The sequence below is a fragment of the Chaetura pelagica genome, unplaced genomic scaffold (assembly GCF_000747805.2).
Source record: "Chaetura pelagica isolate M959 unplaced genomic scaffold, ChaPel_1.0 scaffold76, whole genome shotgun sequence".
In the NCBI taxonomy this organism is placed as follows: domain Eukaryota; kingdom Metazoa; phylum Chordata; class Aves; order Apodiformes; family Apodidae; genus Chaetura; species Chaetura pelagica.
Window position 1 is genome coordinate 11,637,590 of NW_009970723.1, and position 22,836 is coordinate 11,660,425.

Genomic DNA, 22,836 nt, shown 5'->3' on the forward strand with positions numbered 1-22,836 from the left:
AGTCCTGAAAATGTGTTGTGCTGGGCTGTAGCTAAAAACCTGAGTAACACTATAAAGAGCCTTGTGCCACCAGTGTGAAAGTTTATGCTCCTACATTTTCACCACTATTGATAATTAATAGGTTAAGGTTAGTTCTGACTTGTCTACACACACTCCTTACACACCTCATGATTACAATAATGTTCAGCCTTCATTTCCAAAATCATGTTAGGAGCTGAAGCTTCCTAATGCACCAGGACAGTTGCTGACCTCTCTGGAAGTACTTTTTGCTCATACACGTGGGTTTCAGCTAAGTATAGATTTGCCATCAGAAGTGGAGATGGTGATAGCCCAGCATTTCCACCACTTGGTGTGACATGTACGCACGCTGGACCACGGGAGCGGGAAGTGCTCTGACAGTCTCTCCACCTTTCCTACTTCCATCCAGATCGTGGCTGCATCTGGCTCTGGTTACACAGAGACTGGCCTGCAGGAGCCAGCAACCCAGCTCCATGCATAGTGTAACCAAATACTTCTGCAAGACAAACTTCCCATTGCCCTCAGGATTCCCACATTTTTACATGTAACTGAATTCGCTTACTTGTTAAAGGCAGTTTCAGAAATACATAGCAAGTTAGATTTTATTTTAATACACTTTAATGGGAGATGATTTTTTTTTTTTCTAAATTTTGCTGACTCTTTTTTTTTTTTTTTTTTTCTCTTGAGACTGAAATATATGACCAATTTTGCTTATTTTGGTAGAGGTCTTGCACTGAGGGCCTATGTGTTATATTTCCCTTTCAACAGCATATTTCTGAGAGCTTGGTTTTGCAGACTGTAAGAAAATGAAAACCTAACTTTCACTTTGACAAATGATCATAGATAAGAATGAATATTTTCACAAGTAATTGTGAAATTTTGTATTTGTGCTCAGTAAGTGTTATTTCATCACTTTTAATTTCCTGAAATTTAGTAGAATATTAGGGGGAAAAGAATATATGTAATGATTTCATACGAAAACTTCGTAAGAAAAATTGTCAAAATTTCTCTTTTGATGACAAACATCTCCTTTGTTAGATTGTTCAGCAATGCAAGACTGCATCTTAATGATTGACAATTTGCTTTCAGGCCTATAATGGCTGAGGAAAACTGTGATAGGAAAAACTAGCTATATTTTTTTTTTAATTTTTATGTGCTCCTGTCTTTTTTAATTTTGCTTGTCTCTACAAAACAGCATTTTTTATTTTCCATTCATTTTGCTTGATTTTAATTTATCTTAAAAGTTTTTATGAAGTTGTGGATGCCCCTTCCCTGGAAGTGTTCAAGGCCAGGTTGGATGGAGCTTTGAGCAACCTGGTCTGGTGGAAGGTGTCCATGCCCATGCGGGGGGTTGGAAGTAGGTGATCTTTAAGGTCACTTCCAACACAAACTATTCTATAATTCCATGTTGTTTGTAGAGAGCAAAGATGGAGAGTGTGCATACAAAAATCAGAAGCCTGAGGATTTATAGATAACAATGCAGTTTGGCCTTATTCACTTCTCCCTTCCTCTCCCCATTCTTCCTTCCACGTTTCCCACAAAGTGCCACAAGATTTGGCTGACAGTTCTCTCTCATAGGATGTGCTACTACCATTACTCTTCTCAGTAAAGAACAGCTTAAAGGCCCTGCAGAAACCATGTGAAAAGCCCCACTTTAGTCTTAAGTTACGACTTAGAAATGAGGTTTATAGTTTAGATCTATTGCAGTCTGGAAAACCAACCTTGTCCTGGGTTGCATCAAAAGCATGGCCACCAGGTCAAGGAGGGTGATTCCTACCCTCTGCCCCATTCTTCTGAGACCCCTCCTGGAATACTATGTCCGGTTATGGAGCTCCTAACACATGAAGGGAATGGACTTGGTGCAGTGAGTCCAGAGGAGGGCCACGAAGATGATCAGAGGGCTGGAGCACCTCTCCTATGAAGACAGGCTGAGAAAGTGGGGTTGTTCAGCCTGGAAAAGAGAAGGCTCCAGGGAGACCTCATATAGGCCTTCCAGTACCTGAAGGAACTACAGGAAAGCTGAGGAGAAACTTTTTACCGGGGCTTGTGGTGAGATGACTAGGGCTAATGGATTAAAACTTGAAGAGGGGAGATTTATGTAAGACATGAGGAGGAAATGCTTTCCTCTAAGGGTGGTGAGACACTGGGACAGGTTTCTCAGGGAAGTTGTAGAAGCCCCATCCCTGGAAGTGTTCAAGGGCAGGTTAGGTGGGGCTCTGAGCAACCTGATCTAATGGGAGGTATCCCTGCCAATGAAGGGGGGTTGGACCTAGATGATCTTTAAGGTCCCTTCCAACCCAACCCATTTTTTGATTCTATGATTATATGATATGTAATACACTGGAATCTAATATTCCTATCTTAGTTCCATAAATGAAAGTCAGATCATTCAATATATAATGTACAGGAACTTCTCTTTATGACCTGTGGGATTCTGAAATTTGTATAATAGACAACACTTGTGTTAAAATTACGGAAAGTTTAAGACAAATGTCAGTCAAAATAAATGTTTTTGTCATTCAGAGGTTAAAGAATTATAAAGAATTTATACCATGTGAAAGTGGAAGAAAAGCAAACCTGTGCGTGTAAAATAACTATATTTTTGTTTTAAAATATTTTTTTTTAATTCTGAGCTGTTCTCTCTCTCTCATGTTCTGTTTCTCAGTCTTCCACCTCAGCTTTGATACTTACTTCCTTATTATTTCACATAGTAAATTGTGGTGTTACAGTACCAGTTGGCTGAAACCATCTCTTGCCTGAGTCATGTAGTAAGAAGCCATCTCTAATTGAGACTAAACATGTATTTGGTCCAAGAAGAGTGAATCCTGAAATAATTATTGAAGTTTTGTGTCATTAGAATGTAATACAGTGATGCCACTGGGTGGCTCTTTAACATTCCTTTATACATCTTTAAATCATTTTGAGCATATTAAGGACATATCCAAAGGGTAAACAGAAGCTCTGATATCCTGTGGGTCTTACTTAATTAGTAATTCGGTATAGAAATGCTGGTATCACACTATAACAAATGTAGAGCTATGATCTCCACCCAGAATAAGCAGGTTGTCTTTGCACTCCTTTTTTAAAATGAAAGACTCATCTTCCCTTGAATATTTTTAAAATAGCAAAATTCTACTCTATGGAAACATTCTGTTCATTTACACTCATTACTTCCACAAAGTTGGCTTCTTTTGAATTGTGTAGATAACACAACACTTGTGAAGATTCTGCTGAAACACTTATCTACTACTTTCCTCCTCTTTCAGTTTTTTGTTTACATGCAAAACTGAAACCCAGAAAATTATATACATTGTAATTTAAGTAAATAAGATTTTATCTCTTCTGTTAAAACTTCTGCGAGCATAACTTTAAATTTGGAATTGAGGATGTGTATATTTATTCTCTCTCTCTCTTTTTTTTTTTTTTTTTTAACTTAACAGGTGCAATGGATGTAGAAGAGAGGAATCGTCAAATGAAAATCAGCAAGTACAAACAGGTAGCAGGATCAGATTCCAGGCTGGAACAAGATTATCACTCTAAGGCAAGGGAGTTTTGTTTTGAAAAGCAACAAAATATGCTAAACTGAAATATCTAATATACTTTTACAAAGTAATAGGTGACTGGAAGGTTGTTTCTTCAGTAAAAGTTTATTGTGTATCTATAATAAAAATATTTGGAACATGCAGCAAAATCCTTAACACAGAGTGTTCTTGGTTATTCTAATTTCAGAAGAATAAGTTAAATAAAAGTACCAGTAGGGCCATAATTTAAAACTCAAAGAGAAGGAAAAAAGAGGTTTATTGAGGTTTATTGGCAGATGGAATGAGAGCTATTGAAACCTGTTCTTGACTTTCGTATAGTTGAATAAAGGGTTAGTATGATCTACTGAAAACTGGAAGATACAGTGTTACTTAGTTTGATAGTAGCAGCTTAGCTTTTGGAAAAGTATTCAACACAAGAGCTTCCACTCCTGCTGTGGCAATTGGCCAAAAATGTACATTCTGAGTTGTTTCATAGTAGTATAGCCCCAAATATACCATGCAAAATTTCCTTCTATCTGGAACAGGGTCATGTCATATACAGTGTGTTAATTAAAATAATCAAGATACTTTCAATTTAAGCTTCTATTATACAAAAATAATTTAGTGTCCTCTAAAAAACTTAATTAATTTAGGTCAGATTGCAAATGGGAAGCACAAGACTTCTGACCTATAAAAGCTGACTGAGGAAGAGAAGTCTGGTTTAGACTTTGTTTCCAGGATGTATTTTGTTGCTCCAAGGACTGGCAGTTACTGTAAACTGAGCCATTTAATGTTTGAAGACAAACAAAGAATCAAATTTATGAAGTATTATTAGTTTTGCATAACTTTACATTACTTTCTAGAATGAACATTTCAGTGTGGATAAACAGAGGAAAAGTTTTAGTGAACCCTATGACAAAATCAAAAACACTATTAATGAAAACAGAATCAACAAAGCAACAAGAAAACTGTGAAAATATCTTAAAATACTTAAAAGCTCTGTGGATGTGCTGCATGATTATCTGGGTATTCTAAAAATGTAGTTTTTACTGCAGAAGGCTCAGGAATTTTTATTAAGATGTAGGAGGGACTTGGTATACTGTCATGTTTAGATGCTTGTTTTATGTTGACACAGCAAAATTATTTAATGTGTGTCTATATTGTCAGCTTTGAAAGGTGTTGCCTTTTAGATGTGAGCATAGTAATGTGAGCAGACCTTCTGGCAAGTGTTGTGATTATCTGTACTACAGAAATATTACTTCATGTATTGTATGTATTACCAGTCTTATTCTGATGATTTTCCTGCTCCATCAATACGTGATTGAAATTTGAGTCAAAAGTAGGACTGGCATGGAGTAAAAAGAATAAATGGTCTCTTATGTGAAGGAGCTGGATAGAATATAACTACCTAAGGAAACATTTCCTACCCTTGTTTTTCCATTTCACCCCCACCATATTATTGGGCCTCACTCTACATCTTTTATCTTTTTAACTGAAATTTTACCTTCAGTATTATTGAAACGTATTAAAGAGGAAAATTACAAATGGAATTATTTTATGAAAATGGTGATTTATTTATTGCACACATCTAACCATTGTTTCCAGAAATAAACAGTTAATTTACTCTTCTGACAAAATGTAGTTTCAGTATTTGAAAATGAGGTATTTATTCTATCAATGAGCTTGTGGAACTAGACACTGAAAATTCACGTATATGTATTAATCTGAAATGCATTTTTTAAATGGTGTCGTTTTGAAGCCATATGAAAAACATAATTCTCATAAACCCTGTGAGAATTCTGTCTTAACTTTTTTACTACCACTGCTTCAGTTCCCCTTAATTAAGCGCTTATAGTATCTAGAGATGGAAAATCAGTAAGTACAATTTATCTAACTGGTTTCTACAAAATTCTTCTGGATTCACAAATTGAAACACATATGTCAAATGCTGACTGAAATCTCACATTCTGTATACTATAAAGTGACTTTGATGTTTTCAATCTGTCAGCTAGCAGAAGCAGGCAGTCAAGCGTGCCATTCCTGAGACAAATGTCATTAAGTAGGCATTAAGCCATATTCAGGAAAACAAGCACATGGAGTGTTCTTTCACATTTCTCTTTAATTTCTTTCTCTAAATGGAAGTCAACAGCGAGTCTATGTCTCTCATGATTATTTTGAGTTAAGAAAAAATATCCTTTCTTGCTAAGAAAGCAAAAGCTCTAACAGGAGATGTAATATTAAATATATATTTAAAAATTGTATCGGTACTAGAGGCTTTAGAGGAAGGTACATACACTTCTCTTGTGCATAGGCACATATTAAGAAACTTGTAGGAAAAGTTTACTTCCAGACAACTGTATTCTTAGAAGCTGCTGAAATATGTTTTTCCCCTGCATTTTCCCCTCATGACTGATAATATTGCAGTATGTATTTTTGTAACCAAGATATGTGTCTCATTATTTTTTGGAAGCTAAGTATTCTGCTTCCATGATATTTTGTGTATGTGAGTTTGGCAGGTAATGCATGAAAGAGTTTCTTCTGTAAGTACAGAAGTTGCTTGAGTTTAGTTTCAGCATGAACATGAGGAAAGCAAGCAATATATTTGATTTTCAAATAAACAATTTTACAATTGAGGAGGCATGACAGAAAAAAATCTGTGGGTGTTAAGGATTAGGTAAAAGTATTTCTGATATTGGAACAACTATTTCTGAATACTAGTAGAATGAGTATTAGTAGACTTGTACTAAACAGGGTATATACTGGTCTGAATTGCAGTGCTGGCAGAAGCTGGCATGCAGGAAAGCCTGAGTTCTGGTAATACAGAAAAAAGCACAGTAGCACAAACATGTTTCATCAGAGGAAAATTAAAAAAAAAAAAAAGCACAAGTCATTTACCATACTGTGGCTCTGTAACACTACCCTGATTTATGTAATTTTCCTCAAGAATATTTATAGGACTAGTTTATTTTTTTACATGAAAACTAAGCTACCCAGTTCTTCAGTGTTTAACCAAGAAGTACTGCAAAGAGGGAAGGCAGGAATTGTGCAATTCCTCTCTCCTAGTCCCAAGACTGGACTATTCCCAGTGGATTGACTGGGTGGAGTTGAAAAACTTGCTTTCTACTGAGAATAAAGGTATGTCTTTTACATGGAGCCCTAGAAGCATTCACAATCAGTGTGAACTCAATGTAGAATCAAGAGAGAATTCCATCAACTCAGGCCATATTAGCCACTACAAAAGGGTCTGGGTAACTAAAAACATTGAATGCCAAAGTAAAGGGTGCTGTATTTGTGTAGTTGAAATAGTGAAAAGTGATTTTTTTCTTTAAGGAACAAAGGTAAAACAGAGACTGGCAACTAGATGACACACATTTAAACCTCAAAGTATCATGAGTCTCATTTTATTTGTTTTATTAGGAGAAAATAATGACCTAGAAAAAAAGCTGAGAAATCCAGTTATATAATATAGCAATTAGGAATAGTCAGTAATGTAATAATTGGGAATGTAGTATATTAGTGCAACAAGGAACAAAGTTGGGGTAAAAGAGGTAAAAGACCAGATAAAAACTGAATTATTTACGGAACTGGTGACAAGATTATTTAGCCTATTGTAGAAATGGGTACACCAAATAGAGAAAAGTACAGAACACCAAAGAGGACTGTCCAACTCTATCTTTAATGATTCATATTGATGATAAAACTGAAACTATTTTATCACCAGATGTATGTAATGCTGCAGTTCCTTTTAATCAATAACCCGAATTCATGTTATATATATGAGCGTAATTCTCTCTGTTTGCTGTAGGAGACTAGTAGTGTTAGGCATTCTCTAATGCTGCTTTGTGATCTTCTTACCTATTAGTAAGACTGATACAAGTTAAGCTATGGACAGTAAGAGCTAAGAATCTGCTTAGTTTATCTGAGTAGTGCAGATGCAGCTGAAAGGCCCTTGGAGCAGACACTGAAAGCTGTGGTTCTTCAGACTGAGACGCTTTGATTCAGCAATGAATCAAGTACCACCTTATGGGTTACCTGGGTGGAGAATGTGCGAAAGATAAGAGCTGTAATGCTGGAGGTGGAAGAGCTTGAGTCTGAATACATCAAAAGCAGATCTCCCTAACTCTCAGTCTTGTTTCAATGTGCAAAAGTGACCAAGAACTGTCCTTTTCCTCTGAAACCTTCAGGAAGTGTTTTATGTCATTAGTAGAGTTCTATGCAGTATCCTTTAACTTCTGCTGCTGATCAAAACATTTTATTTAATGGTGTTTTGGGGATGCCTTTGTCTCCTCCTTAAAAACAAAAACAGAGCAGTACACAGAGCAGCAAAGATTGCTAGCAGAAACACTTGTCACTTCTCTTCTTGAAACCCTTGTGGAGAAGGACTTGTACAAACTTCCAATCTAAGAAGACTATGAGACCTTTGAAATTCTTACTGTATATGACCTGTAGGTTCTTTTGAACTGGCAATTGTTGGAGGCTAAAATGGATGTTAGGTTAAATATCCATATTCCCTCAAAACAGTGTAAAAATTGGAAATCTCTTTTCTATACATTTCTTCCTATCATGTCAGTTTAAATTTTAAAATTTTATATATCTCAATAAAATTTGAAAAGGAAAATACTTAGAATGGAGCTATGCTGAAGAATAATTAAGAAGGCAAAAATTAACCCAGCTAATACCACACACAAATAATCCATGCAATTAATTCTATAAAATACCTGTGAAACAAAGGGCCTAACCACTAGAATTTTATAAGCTTATAAATGGGAATAGCTGATGTTACAGTTCTGGTTCCCATGAACACCGGATTTAAAGTCCAATTAAAAGATCTGAAAAATGTAGCTAGATTAAAAAATTCAGAATTCTAGATTTGAGCTGTGTTTGCATGGTAATGTAGAAAACACTCCTTATTTAATTTCTATTTTTGTCAAACTATTTTGCTGATGAGTTAAAAGTTATTTAGTGACTTGGGTACAGATGTGGATTGATGTGATTTCTGTTATTTTCATAGAATCATAGAATCATAGAATCTTAGGGGCTGGAAGGGACCTCAAGAGATCATCTAGTCCAAACCCCTGCCAGAGCAGGGTCACCTAGAGTACATCACATTTCTTCTTTAGTTAATGGTATGCAAACTCTCAAAGTATTTTTCTTGCTAAGATGCAATTTTTCTTTTTCATTTAGTTCAAGCTCTCTTTAGTTTTGATGCTTTTCTTTTCTTTTTTTTTTTTTTTTTTTTTTTAATCTTGAGTATCTATGTCTCTATTAGAGTTGTAGGGTACTCTTAAATGTGATTCTATGGCTAACACAAACACTGCATTCACACAGGGTGATCACTGAAGTCTAAACATCTGAAAGCAGACTGATACTGGCTGCCTTTATCTGTCAGCGGGTGCTTTTTGTCATCAGCCATTTTCTTAGGGTTTGTGTAAGAGTCTATTGCCAATCATATATGTTGAAAGCAGGGTTTAATTACATTATAAAATATTATTAAAGCACTTTATAATTTTAGAATTAATATTAAAGATAAAAGATGAATCCTGAAAGTAAAAAATAAAATGATCAGTCTATTTGGGCTCTGAATATTCAATAGTTATTATAGTGTATTGGAAAAAAAATGTGATTCAATAGCAGAAATTTACATTGCTCTCTTTAAAAAGAGCCCACAAAAATACTATGTGTTACACAGTCTTGAGATTTACTCTTACAGCAGTGAGTAAAATATTCTTCTGAAAAAAAAAATATTTTCTAGACAAAAAATATTATATCAAACACATGTATATCAAATATATATATAAATATTTCTATCAAAGTTGGATTCACTTACTTAATGGTAAGCATTCCATCAATTTAAAAGTCACTCGGGTGCTGTTTTTACCAATTTCCAGAGAGACTAATCATTACAATTTATCTTATCCTTTTTTTTTAGTAGATTTTTATTTACAGAACTACTTTGTATAGACATGTGAATTGCTAAACTGTTAATCTATTCTGCTTCAGAGTGGCTATCTTTCCATAGTGCACTCAATTATTTCTGTTTACTGTTCTTATCTGCATTGACCTGTGAAGTTTCAAGATGCTATTGAACTGTGTAAAAATTAATGTATAGTGTGACTGTGCTTGAATTAATTATCTAAGTTGTACTGAAACTGATGTTATGCTGATAATCAATGATAAAATCTGCTGATAACAAGAAAGAAAATTAACTGGGAAATATGTACTAAATATCTGGATGCCAAAATGTGACATTCAAAAATACAGAATATATTCAGTTAATTGAGTTGCTGCACATTCAGGGAGCTCCTAGAGATGAGAATAGTAACCTATGATAACACGTATCACGCCAGATTGCAGTTTGTGCTATTTAATTCTGTGACAAGCAGCACAGGCGCAAAAAGGACATTATTCACATTTGAAAGGTAACAAGGGTATAGCAGTGGTTGCACCTAGATGGAAACGTGTTTGCTAGATCAATTTGCCAGGCTATTGACCTTGAAAAATCAAGGAAAGCATGGCATGTAAGTAGAAAGGGCAAAGCTGAAGTCCCAGTGCAGCACTCGCGTGGAGCCTGCCTAAACATGTAGGATACAAAATGAAGAAGCAGAACCTTTGTCTGACTTCTTCACCAGGGGTGGTTCAGAACCACCCAGCACTGTCAGGCTGGCAGGCAGGAGAGGTGCTGGCCCCGTTGCCTCACCTGCCTCCTGCCCTGCCTGGCTGCCCTATGCCACAGCAGCTTGGGAAGGAGCCTCTGGGATGGCTGCCGGAGAGATGCTCCAGAGGTCCAGATGGGCACACCTTAGGTGGAGGGAGGATTTGCTGGGTTTGTTGTTATAATTTGTAATTCCTCATTAAAAACAGCCAGTCTGTAATGATGAGGCCCGTGAGATGGTTGTGGCACTAGAGATCTTCTCTTTGGTCCAGCCTCTGGGAGCGCTTCTGTTTATTAAATGGGTTTATTTTCTTTGATAGCAGCCCCAAAGTTATCACTGGAAATTCATCGTTTATCAGCCTTTTTCCAAGAAGCATATTTGTGGTTTTGAGGAATTTTTGCCAACTGTCTTGCAAGAAAAAAGCTATATTTCTCTATTAGATTTCCCCAAGGCATTGCATTTCTTTGATTTTTCTTTTTTTAAGTATCTCAACCACATAATCTCTTGCAGTTAATTTTAGTGAATATAACTGTGAGTTCAAACATCCATATTGTAAGAAGTGTTTGTGAACACAGTATAAGTAACACAGGACCATTATTCTGTAAATCTGATTCTGCACAATGGAGCTAATCAAAGCAGAGTCAAGGTCTTGGCACCTCAGTGCAGGGAGGTCTCTGTAAAGCCTTAATGCCTTCAGCAACACTTCTAGTGAGAATGTTACGAAAACCTGAAGTTACCTCTGTGGCCCTTCTAACCTGTGGTTTTTCTGACTGTCATTTGTTGGAAGTAAAGTCTTTACTTACAAGAATTAATATTGATTTAGTGTTAGGCAATAGAATATTTTCTTTAGCAATACATCAGAAAGAATACTATCATCCTTCTGCAGATGGAAATAGTTGTTTTACCAGACCTGTCGCTGACAGTCTGAATTAGCAAATAATAACAGGAAAGAACAAGGACAAAAAAAAGGTAAAAAAGGTAAAAACCAGTTCTGAAAATGTAATCTTTACTTCTAGACAGTGTAAGGATATACCCAAAAAGTGCTAATCTTTGTACTGTTCAAAGTAGAAAAAATAAATTATGGCAGCAAGCTTATTCTACTAGTAGCATTCCAAGATAATAGAAACTAAAATATTAGACAACACTGTCAAATAAAGTTAACGTCTGCACAAAACCCCCTCTTTCCCCCTCCCCCCCAACAGCATTTTGATCTAAATATTTGCCTTGATGAAAAACACAGACACACACACATATATATATTTCACCTTATAACCTTTAGTATTATGCTGAAAAGAAGTTTGAAAATTGTGTTTCTCCCAGCATTAGTTTATATTGAGAAAAAAATTAATCTATCATACAGACAAACATACTCAGTTTTGACATGAAGTTCAACTGGTGTTATCACAGCAAATTTGATCTGATACATCTTTTTTCTTCAAACTATGTAAAATCTTTAGAAGACGTTGTATTCGTTTCCTTACATAGAGTATCTTAGATTCACTAATTATCAGAGAATCAGAATGCATCATCCTATTTCTGTTCTCTCTTGAGTAACACGTGCCATTAGGTACAAAACAATCCTAGTCATTTGCATACTTCTGTAGTTTAATCTGAAGCAACTAGCTAATTAATAATACCTGCACTTTACTTAACCTGAATCTGATTTTGTAAAAACAAAATTCCAAACACTGTGACATAGTTTTCTGTATCTAAGAGATGATAATGTAAATTCATTTTTGATAAACAGGCTGACTTTCAGATTCAAGAACTGTAAAGAAGTAAATTGGGTATTATTCAGGAGGCAGTTAGAAATGCTTCCTTTCATACTTCTAAGCTAGTTTCTAGTCACATCAATTTAGGAAAGGCTATGCTAATGCTATGCTAAGGAAACATCTGTAAAATGAAAATAACTTTAAGAGTTCTAATAAGTCATAGATATTAAAGATCTTAAAAAATGGTCACAGAAGTTTTTGACTGCAGAATAGTTCCAATGCAGATAAATCTCTTTCAAAAATATTTACATTTATTATATTGTTTCAACGGAATTATTTTATGTTTCTCTTCCAGAAATGTTGCGTATTATTATCCTACTGTTAAAGTGGTTTATGTGGTGAAATTTAAGTTATAAGTAATGTTAATGTGTTGCAAATTTTCTGTAGAAGTGAATTCAAATTAACTCTACAAGCAAGTAAAGAGGTTAATGATTATAGTCTTTACAATGCAATATGACAGGTAAAAGTAATAAAAGTTTTCTCATTGCTCATTCTTTGAGAACTGAAACATAATGACCAAAGAGAGTTCAGTTTTTCTATTCCCCAAGAGTGGTTTGAATGCTCTAGATCTCTCTGCAGCCTTTTTCCCTTGGTTGCAACGTAATGAGGGCCAAGGTGCTAGAGAAAATACATTTTAGGGAAAAATAAAGTTTTCTAAGTGTTTTTGCTTGCCCATACAGGGATAAGGAGATGGTGGTGTCTACCTCTTGCAGATATGTTTGCCCTTTAGCTAGAAGTTAATCAGAAGGAAATTCGTAGGCAGCTGAGCTCATATACTTCTTCTTGTACAGGGATTTTCCCAGATATATCCTAATAATTAGTGAAAAAAAAGAGATTAAGAAAAAAGATTATGGGACATTCCCTGAAAGCACGCTTGATTTTGGAAGCTACTCTGTGATATCTGTGGATTTAGAGACCTACAAAGCGTAATCAAACAATGCTCTATTTATATCCTGTTCTTCAGCAATTGTGTTACTCATGGTCCCTAGGCACTTCTGCTTACAGGTATAAAAACTCACCAGATGGCCCATGTGCCAATCCAGCTGTTCTTTTCAGCATTAATTCCTTTTAAGATGTTGTATCCCTGGACAAATTTGTTCAAAGTCATAGTTAAATGCTAAATAGAGAAAGTAGGATTAACAGGGAAGTTAATATATTTTCTCTCAAGCCATCGGGTATACTGAAATACTTAACAGGCTTTTGGGGGTGAAATAAAGTGTAATGAGACAGGAATTTGGTTATGAAAAGGGATGGTTGCCTTCTATCTTTTTTTTTTCTGTATTTGTTTTTGTTTTTATGAGACCCAAGGACTAAAAACCAATTATAAAAATTAGTTTAAAATCCAGGTTAAATGAGAACTCTTTAGAATACATATTGTTTGGCTTCCTATCTTGCATTTGCAAAATAACATCTCAAAGAAGCCCATATTAGGTAGAACAGAGAAAAAAACAGGATTTCTTAAGCAGAAATCCTGTTTTGTTACCCAATTTAAAAAATAAGCTATTGCCTGCATGGCAGGACTGCATGAAGTGCAAGATATTTTGAGAGCAATGGTGATGGAAATGGCATGTGAACCACTTGAGGAACAGGAACAAATATGGGAAGCACACTTTTATTCTGTTTATCCAGTGTAAGTAGAATTCACTAGAGTTGGAAAACCAAAAAGGACAAGAAACAGAATTAAAATTTATCCTTGAAACTGGTCCCCTTGAGCAATTGAGTTAACTGTAGGTAAGCTGACTAATTTGTCCTAACAAATGTGCTGGAATTCACCAGGAGATAGAACATCGGAGATACCATTAAATGTAATTACACATCAGGTTGTGAAGCCCTGGATGCTTGCATTTCTGTAATCACCCTAACTTGAGCACCTCAGATTTTTACAGTTAATGTTGACCATGATGATACATCTTCAGGAGGTTTGGCAAAGTGTTCTGGAATGCTAAAGGATTGCTGATCTCTATTTTAAGTAGATTTTCTTCCTTCTGTGTAAAACAGTCAAAAAGTTAATATGTGGCATTTAACAAAATACAGGGAATTTTTATTAGAGCTGCATCAAGAGTCTATTATGCCGATAATCACAAAGACAGACCATGGATCTATTTCTCTAAAATAAAACGTGGTGATTGACTCTACCCTGTTTTAAATAGCAGATAAAAGTCAGGAGAAGATCAGCAGTATGAAAGGGCACTTAGGTAGCAAATGTTTGGTTTAATTTGAGCTTTGTTTTATTTTGAACTTTGATATTTATTTTCTATTCTGCCTGCTTTCTTAAATTACTTTCCTCTCAGAAAAGGAGGACTTATTTTTTTATCATTCAATCTTTAATTCTCATTAAAAGGTTCTTCTTTTGAAGTTCTTGTTTATTTGCCTTCATGTTATATAGACTCATATTTCCTCAAGAACTTCTGAGAATATTCTAGCTACATGAGAGTGTTCTGTGGTTCACCTATAAATTTTTAAGGCATGTTGGAATAAGGAGATCTGGTAAAAAGGTGAAATCCATTCACAGGACTAATGAAACTTTCTATTAATTCCAATTTATATAGTTAATTATATCTGTTTCATTCCTAACTGCATGCTATACCTGAGTCTCTCTTCTACCTCAGTTAATATATCAGAATCAGCTACAGCCAGGGAAAAGATCTTGCTTTAATATTCAGACTCTGAAAACACTTCTTAAAAATCTCAGTTGCTTTCCTTGACAGCTAATAGGAATTTGTTATCTTCATTGTCAAAGTAGATGTCCTAGTTATATAGAATGTAAGAGAGACATACTACTAAGGGACACAGGCCAGTGGTGGTAGCCTCTTGTTATTCTGAAATGTGATGTCTCAGAGTCCTGATCCAATGACTAAAGGATTTGGAGTGGAAGCCTTCTCTGTAAGGAATGACTTTAAGGTAGTTTTTGAATATGTATTTTGAGACACCTGCTTGGCCATTATAAACCTTTAATTTTCACCCTAGTGGTAACGCATCCTGGATTGACTTTTACAAATTATGGTTTTTATATGATGCTGAGCATTGTTCCTCTGTTGTTTTATTTGACTTTTAATTTACTTAAACCAGCAGGTTTTTAACCACCGTGTTTTTCATAGGAGAGATGAGATTTTAAAATCCGTGTTATTTTGAACACTGTAATAATATGGTAAATTTACATAATGCAGAAGGAAGTTTCCAGTGCTCTCTCCTTTCAAAACTTGTAACATTTGGTTCTGACTTGATGTAAAAGTAAATAAGAACACTTAGTTCCCTAGACTGGATGAAGCTACTTTTGTGAATTAACAGCTCAATTTCAGTACAGCTGAAATGAGAGGTTGTAATGAAGTGGTACTGAAGAGGAACATTACAACAAGAGGCTACTTGGTGTAGTAACCAACTGCAGGACCAGATTTGCTTTAGGAAGACAAACTTGTTGACAAGCTCACTAAAAGACCCAAGAGCTGCCTTACTGCTTTCTAGTTTACCAAATATTTGCAGGTCCTCTAATTTCCCCTTGATATAATTCCAGAACATTTTCTAGTGATCTCTAATACTTATTTCATATTGTGCCCTTTAAGGAGTTCTTTAAAAAATTGCACCACATGCCAACATAGGTAACGCAGATGATTTTTTGTCTTTTGATTTGGCTTTCCTCCAGACTGCCTCCCTCTGTATTTCCAGTTGTCCTTACACAGTGATCCACTGGTGGCTTATGTATGACTGCTGCCTTTGCATTTTCTTATTCAGCTCCTGGATCACCTTGATCCATAGGATGGCAGAGTAATTTGGCCTGGAGTGGACCTCAGAATCTGTCTAGTCCAACCTCTAGCTTAAAGGAGGGTCAGCTGTGAGATCAGTACAGATTGGTCAGGGCATTATCCTGTCAGGTCTTGAAAACATTCAGGGGTGAAACTGACACAGCTTCTCTGGGCAGTCTGATCCATTGCTTCTACATAATTATGATAAAACTATGCCTTCTTATACCAGTCAGAGCTGCTGTGAACTGCTTGGCTCTGTCTTTTTGACATCCACCCTGTGTGACCTGGCAGGCTGCTGTTGGGTAATGCCAAAGTCATCACAAGAAGAACAAGCTGGGCAGAACAAGCCCAGCTACCCCAGCCTCTCCTCATAGGGCAAATTCTCTAACCCCAGCCACCTCAGCGGCCCTCCAGTAAACTCAATCCAGTTGATCAATATCATTGTAATTTGGGTCTCAAAACTGTTCACAATATTCTAGATGTGTTCTAATGGTTGCTGAATAAAGGGGAATTACCATGCTACCTAATCTACTGGTTATGTTCCAGTCAAAACAGCCAAGGCTGCCTCTCCTTGCCTCCAGGCCCACTGCTCACTTGCTTCATCTTTTTTGCTGTTCAGTTTTCACTTAATAATGTAGCTATAGGATGCTGTTTGCAATATGGTTTAGTCCCATACAGAAGATAGGTTTAGGAGTCTCCTTTGTACGTCTGTATACGTGAGTACTGGCCAGTGAAACTGATAAACAAGTGGAATCAAACCATTCAGAGAAAGATGTGAGAACTTTTAAAGTAGATTTTTTTCACATGTTCAATAGAAATATGTATGTTCTTTTTTACCAACATGTTCCAATTGGTGGCCTAATGTTATTGGAGATTAGGACCATTTAGAAAGTGGGTTTTGCAAATCAGGTTGCAGTCAGTTATTTTTATTCAAGGTAGAAATAGATTGGAATGTTCTGAATAATGGGAAAAAATTGTGATGGATAAGGAATGGGAGTAAGGAATGGATGTGCAGGAAACTACAGCTAGATTTACTTTTCAGGCACCATACTGCTCAGAAATAGCAACACTATATGTAGCTCTCTCTTTTAGGCTCATGCACAAGAATGGCAGTAGGGCCAGGGTCAGGAGATCAAGGAGTGCCTAATGGTAAGCAAGAACTGGCTGAAAGAACAGTCATGAAACAGTGCCAACGGAATTTATCAGGAGCAAAATACAGGGCTAAGTAAGCAGAATCCATGAATTAGGAATCAAAAGGAGGAAGACCAGGTAACATCTAGGCCTACAAAGCAGAAGTCAGGATGAACAGCCAAGAATGACTCTGAGCTAGGACTGGTTGCAGCTCCATATTGAGAACCCCAAGGCAACTCTGAAGCTTCCTATGTACCTAATACCAGAGCAGTGCAAGAACTGATCTCCCCAGTCAGTCCTTAAATCTCCCAGGGGACTGATGGCTGCCATAGGCAGAGCTGGTAGCTAAAGCAGAGCTGGTTTTAGTTGCACTGTTTTTAGAGGCCATGAACTTGCACCAAAGGCTACAATTGAAATCACAGAACGCTTCATACCATTGCAATGCTCTGGCTACTCAAGAGCTTTTGTCAGTGAGGCAAAGAACTATTGAAACAGTCCAGAATGGTGCTTTAATCTTCTTGCAGTAGCACAATGGACAATTGTCTGAAACATCTTCCCAACATTTAGATCAGTAAGAACATTGACCAGATTTGCATGTTCCTTTGTAATTGCTAGCAAATAAAAATTATGAGTAGACTATAAAAAAGAAAAAACAAATTAAATAGAAAGACTGTTGGAAATCACTGACAATTTCAATTGCCTGGACAACTGCATGACTGTATAGTCCAAGAGGAAGACTCATAACAATAGGTTAAGGCAATACAATACACTTTAAAACTCCCTTTGAATTAAAAGTTCTGAAACAGTTTCTTTGAAGAATTAAGTATCAGAACAGTTGCACCTCTATGTGGCCTGCCAGTCATATAGTGGTAGCTCAGAAACAGGTCAGAATGTTTGCAGAGGTTGCTGTATTAGGAAGCAGAGCAGATATTTTTTCAGCTTTAATAATCTTGAAGTCATTGCTTCAGGAAAGTAATCTATTGCAGTTGAAAGGTATTGGCACAAACACCTAACTGTAACTTTATTAGGGTCTTCAAGCTGATTATTTTACTAATGCAGAGGAAAGGGCTTTTAGAAACTTTTAAACTTCTTCACTAGAATCTGTGATCATGAAATCCCATTGTTCAGCACAGCAGAATAGGACATAATCATGTTACTATAAAAACTGCAAAAGTGACTTCTGATCAACCCATCTGCTTGTAGCAGACTTCCTATTGTTTAAACAGCTTGAAGAGGTTGAGTACTTTTACTGCTTTATGGGTCATAAACTCCAGAATGCTGCCTATATTGTGTGAGTCTTGATTGCTTTGAAAGTAAAAATTTAACCTCATTCCAATAAAATTTCCAGCATTGGGGAAGTCAGAAGATAATTTTTCTACTGCCATGACTGTTATTTAAAAAAAAAAAAAAGAATAAAGAAAGAAGCAAAATCCCAGTATTCCCAGTATTTAATTAATCCATGTAGTAGGCAGGTACAATTCACTACAGCCTGGACCTCCTGACTGTGCAAACCAGGGCAGCTAGCAGTGCACATAAGGTGCTCTCTCTGTCCTCTTGCCTGTGTTTTCTTCTGAGGGAAGCTGGAGCACAGAGGGTCGTTACTGGATCTGATGATCCAAACCTGTGGCGGTGCTGCAGCCAGGATCCGGACAGGGGAGCTGGATGTATCCAGGAGGGTGCATTCAGTAGGTACAAACTGCTATAAGTACAGCAAACTCCTACAGCACAGAACTCAGGGACAGCAGCAGAGAGGGATGGGAAATGGCAGCAGTGTTTCAGATGTAATGAGTGGATGCCATTTGGTTAATAATGACCTTTTCAGTCTAATAGTTGATCTTATCATACTGTTGGTGACATTTAGAAAAAAAAAAGAAAATGAAATTTGGAGGAAGAAAACAAAGGAGTATAAATTTATAAAGAAGTAATGTTTTACAGCAACTTAAAGCAAACAAAACCTGAAAAATAGTAAAAAAATTGTGCAAACATGGTTGAATTTTACAGTCAGAGTATGTGATGTGAAAGAACTGAACACTTTTCAGAAGTCAATATTTGCACAACATATTTTTACTTTTGGGGCAGAGAGCAAAGGAACTTCAGGAACTGCCTTTCTAGAATTTCAATTTATAAAACAAATATAAAACTCAAATACCAGCATGACTTCTGTCAGACAAGCAGTATATTTCCTTTTGTCTTCTGTGCAGAAATTACTGAAACACTAACATGCAATACACTTACCATTATAATCCATTTCCTAAGCAAAATTTTGCCAGATACAAGGTGAGAAACAGACCTTAGCAGCAGAATAAAGAGCAATTTGGAGGAGAATTAATGGATAAATATGAGGCATCTGAGCTTTATGCAGCAGGAAAAACAACTTAGTTTCTAGATGTTACTTTGGTGGGCAGCTAGCAGATGCTAAGGCTGGAACTCAGATGATGTGTAAACAAAACTTTTAAAAACATATGTGGTATATTAAGACAATCAGATTTAACAAAAGGATCAATTAACTTTCCCAAATTCAAATAAAAAACATACTGAAATAGTAAATCAAATAATATTTCTGTGCCATCTGAGCCAATTGAGAACATTTGAAGGGAAGTACCATAACATACAATTGAGAAAAAAAGAGACAAGGTAATGATTTGATGATCTTTTTTTCACATTATATTTCCAAAATTATTTACCTTTAAGTACCTTTACCTTTCTTGCCATTGCAATTTTCAGTCTTCCCCATATATCACTATATTATTACTTTGCATTAGCTTTAAAAAAATCCAAGAAGGTTGATTTACTTACGAAAAGGTCTGATTTGTTATATACAGCACATTGGTACGAAAAATGTATTTTAAGCACTGATGTTCTCCAGGTGTGGAAATGTAACAGACAAAATAAAAAAACCATAGCTTTTATAAACTTCCAGTGTGCTGCAGAATGGCTCTTCAGAATAACTCTGCAAAGCTTGTGCCATTGGCAGCTTCATGTCTCTCACACTTACTTAATTCAGAAGGGCTCTTTTCCATGGACTGCTTAGCAAGCTTAGTGTGGGATCTGCAGGTTGAGGTCTCATATTCTGTGAATCACCACAAGTAATTATCTATTCCCTAATTGGAATGTAATTAACAATTCCCTCAATGATTTACAACTGCTGGTACAGTCTCCCTTGTCTCCCCAAAGGATAGCCATAGTGGGTCTGTGGTGCTGGTGGGTGCGCCTGCCCCCAGGTCACCAGCCACTCTCGGTACAACAGCTCCTCATGCAGGTGTAGGTGACCTGGCTGTACGTCAGCTCTGTTGGGAGCCAGTCACAGCAGAGCCTTGGCAGCTCAGGGGTCAGCACAGCAAGTTAATCTTCTTGAGAGCCTCAGCTCGGGAGACCTGTGAGCAGCTCTGAGTTGCCTTTTCTACAGTGCATGGTGGTAGCCAAGTACACCAGGGTGTTCTTCCCAGTCTTGGTAGTTTTAGGCTAAATCAATACAAACTACACTTACAACTTCATCTTCAATGCATAATTATTCTAGGGAGGGTTAGGTGGGTGGAACTGAATAAATAGGACTGAATATATACACTTTACGCTGTAGTAATTTTTTCCTTCTCTAAAGGGCTAAGTAGTTGATCTTATGAAAGGAGTTGCTACAGTAGAACTTTTATACTTTTATTCTGGTGTAAATGTTGAATTATCCCTGATGATCAGGACAGTTGTTTAATCATGGCTTTTATCTTCCCAAATAAATATCTCAATAATAATATGTACTGTCCTGTTTATCAAGCAAAAATATTAATGGCATAAATTTAAAAAGAGTAAGTAAATAGAACAACATTTAAACTTTGCAATCACAGAGATACTCTGTCAATTTATGACTGGCTAAATGGCTTCTCACACTTAAAGGCTGGGGAGTGGTTTGGTGATGAACACAAATACTGTAAATTGGTGCAGATCAGGAAGCCAGCTGCAGCACATGCATCCATTCTTATGTACATGTGCAGTTCAAGCTGTGCTTGGGCACTGCCTGCAACAGGTGTTCAGGATAACGTGCATCAGCAGATTTGTTTGGTCTTTATTTTATTTCCCTGTCTCAAAAGAGACAAAGTAACTTGCTATTTCTAATTGTAAAATTCATTTATGATAAATAGGCACTCAAATGCTACAAGAATAAAAAGGCATAATAATTGTTTTCAAATCTAAATTGAATACCTCTGCACAACACTGTTCTGTGTTGTATGAGCTTACTGCTGATCTCCAGTCACCTGCCTCTCTGCTTTGCTTTCCTTCACTGGTGAAACTGTTGTGGTAAGAATATTCTGTGATGGTTTAGATGTCTTTGCTAAGGTTTGTGAAAACCTTTGAAAGAGCTGGAAGTTCTGTACAAATCACTCAATCAATGAAGTTGAGGAGCTAATAACTTGAATAGGATAGCAAAGTAGAGTAAAATTAATAGAAACCAAGGCATAATATCTACTCAATATCAGTTAAAGACTTCATTATAAAAGTTCAGTCAGTCTGGTGACAAAGGCAGTTTAGATAGCATCAGGGACCAGCTCCATAGCTGATTTGTGGTAATGTCACTGACAACAGCTGTGTCTTTGTCCCTTTCCTCTTACAGTATCGGTCAGGACGGGATCCTCAGCGAGGCTCAGACAATGTTTCCAATAAGTCTTCAGACAGTGATGTCAGTGATGTCTCCGCTGTGTCACGGACAAGCAGCGCTTCACGGTTCGTCTGTCCAGTCAGAACGGCCAAGGGGAAACAAGAAAATAAGGTGAGGGGCTGTAGTGCCAGCCATGGCAGCATAACTTATGTAACTAAACTTCTGCCAATAATTGTATTTCAAATTAATGCTTTGCCTAGGCTGAAATTTGCAGGCAATTTGCAAAATACTGATTTCTAATGCTGTTTAAAGTCATCATGGTATTTGGTTTTAGTCAGGTTTTGTCATCTTGGGTTATACTAACACACTAAAAAAACGTGTTGTCAGCAAGCATTAGAGACACTTAGATTTGCACTTTCTGAAAACCATTTTGTAAAATACTTAATATGGCTGAAAAGACAGTTCAACTTGAAAATTAGTACCAACAATGTCAGAGACATCTTAATTTCATTTTAAAGTGGAGCTGCTGAACTTTTATGGGATTCTTATTTAATACTTACACAGACCAATTAAATTTATTTAGTACTTAGACTAGTCCAATTTAATTGTAGGCGTACAACCACTGAGTTGCTCTTCAGCAAGGTGTACATAATGTATCTGTGAGCAAAACAAAGCATTTCTTTTGCCTGTGCCCTGTGCACTCTCAGAGGAGCTTTGGCTGTGGAAGGAATGGCAGATCATTTTTCTTGCGAGGTGTAACTCACCTGTATCTCTTAGCAAAACTCAATGTCAGCCTATATTAATTCTCAGAAACTTGTTCTGTTGAGAGAAATGTGTTTGAAAAGATTGTTTAAACATCTGTTTATATGAGCACTGTTAGGACCACATCGTTTCTGCCATGTAGTTACGTATGGTTTCTAATTGTGATGTATTGCCATGAAACTTTTATTCAGAGGGAGTTAGAGACTGTCCTAAGAAAACATCCAAGGTACTCAAGGTACACTCTAGTGTAGGCTGGAGTCTTAGCCAGCATGGTTTAATTTATGACTGCTTCCATCTTTTAGTTTTAATTTCATTTATTTTGCATTTCCTTGCTTGTGAGTCTATGCATGCTCTTTGCCATGACCTTAACTTTTATTCTTTCCTTTTTCTTTTTGCATGCCTTTTTCAATTTTCATTGACTTCAGAAGGACAAGGGATGTTGAGGGAAAAAAAGAGGGAGGGTTGGAAGGGGATGAACAAGATGAAGTATTTCGTGAGGATGAAGAAAAAGAGGAGGAGGAGGAAAGAGCAAAGGAGCAAGAAATTAATGAAAAAGGGGAAGGGCAAGAGGAGACAGAGAACTGTGATAAGGAGGAAATCAAAGAATCAGGGCATGATGAAAAAGCTCAAGAAGACAAAGCTGAGGAAGGGAAA

At 36.5% G+C, this 22,836-nt stretch overlaps 1 protein-coding gene across 1 annotated transcript in view; it reads left to right on the forward strand.

The window, feature by feature from the left end:
- RIMS2 (regulating synaptic membrane exocytosis 2) overlaps nt 1-22,836 on the forward strand; it is a 303,972-nt gene that overhangs the window by 214,397 nt on the left and 66,739 nt on the right. Inside the window, 3 exon segments of the mRNA XM_010006466.1 lie at nt 3,459-3,559; nt 21,436-21,548; nt 21,550-21,591. Coding sequence (XP_010004768.1) covers nt 3,459-3,559; nt 21,436-21,548; nt 21,550-21,591 — 256 coding nt within the window.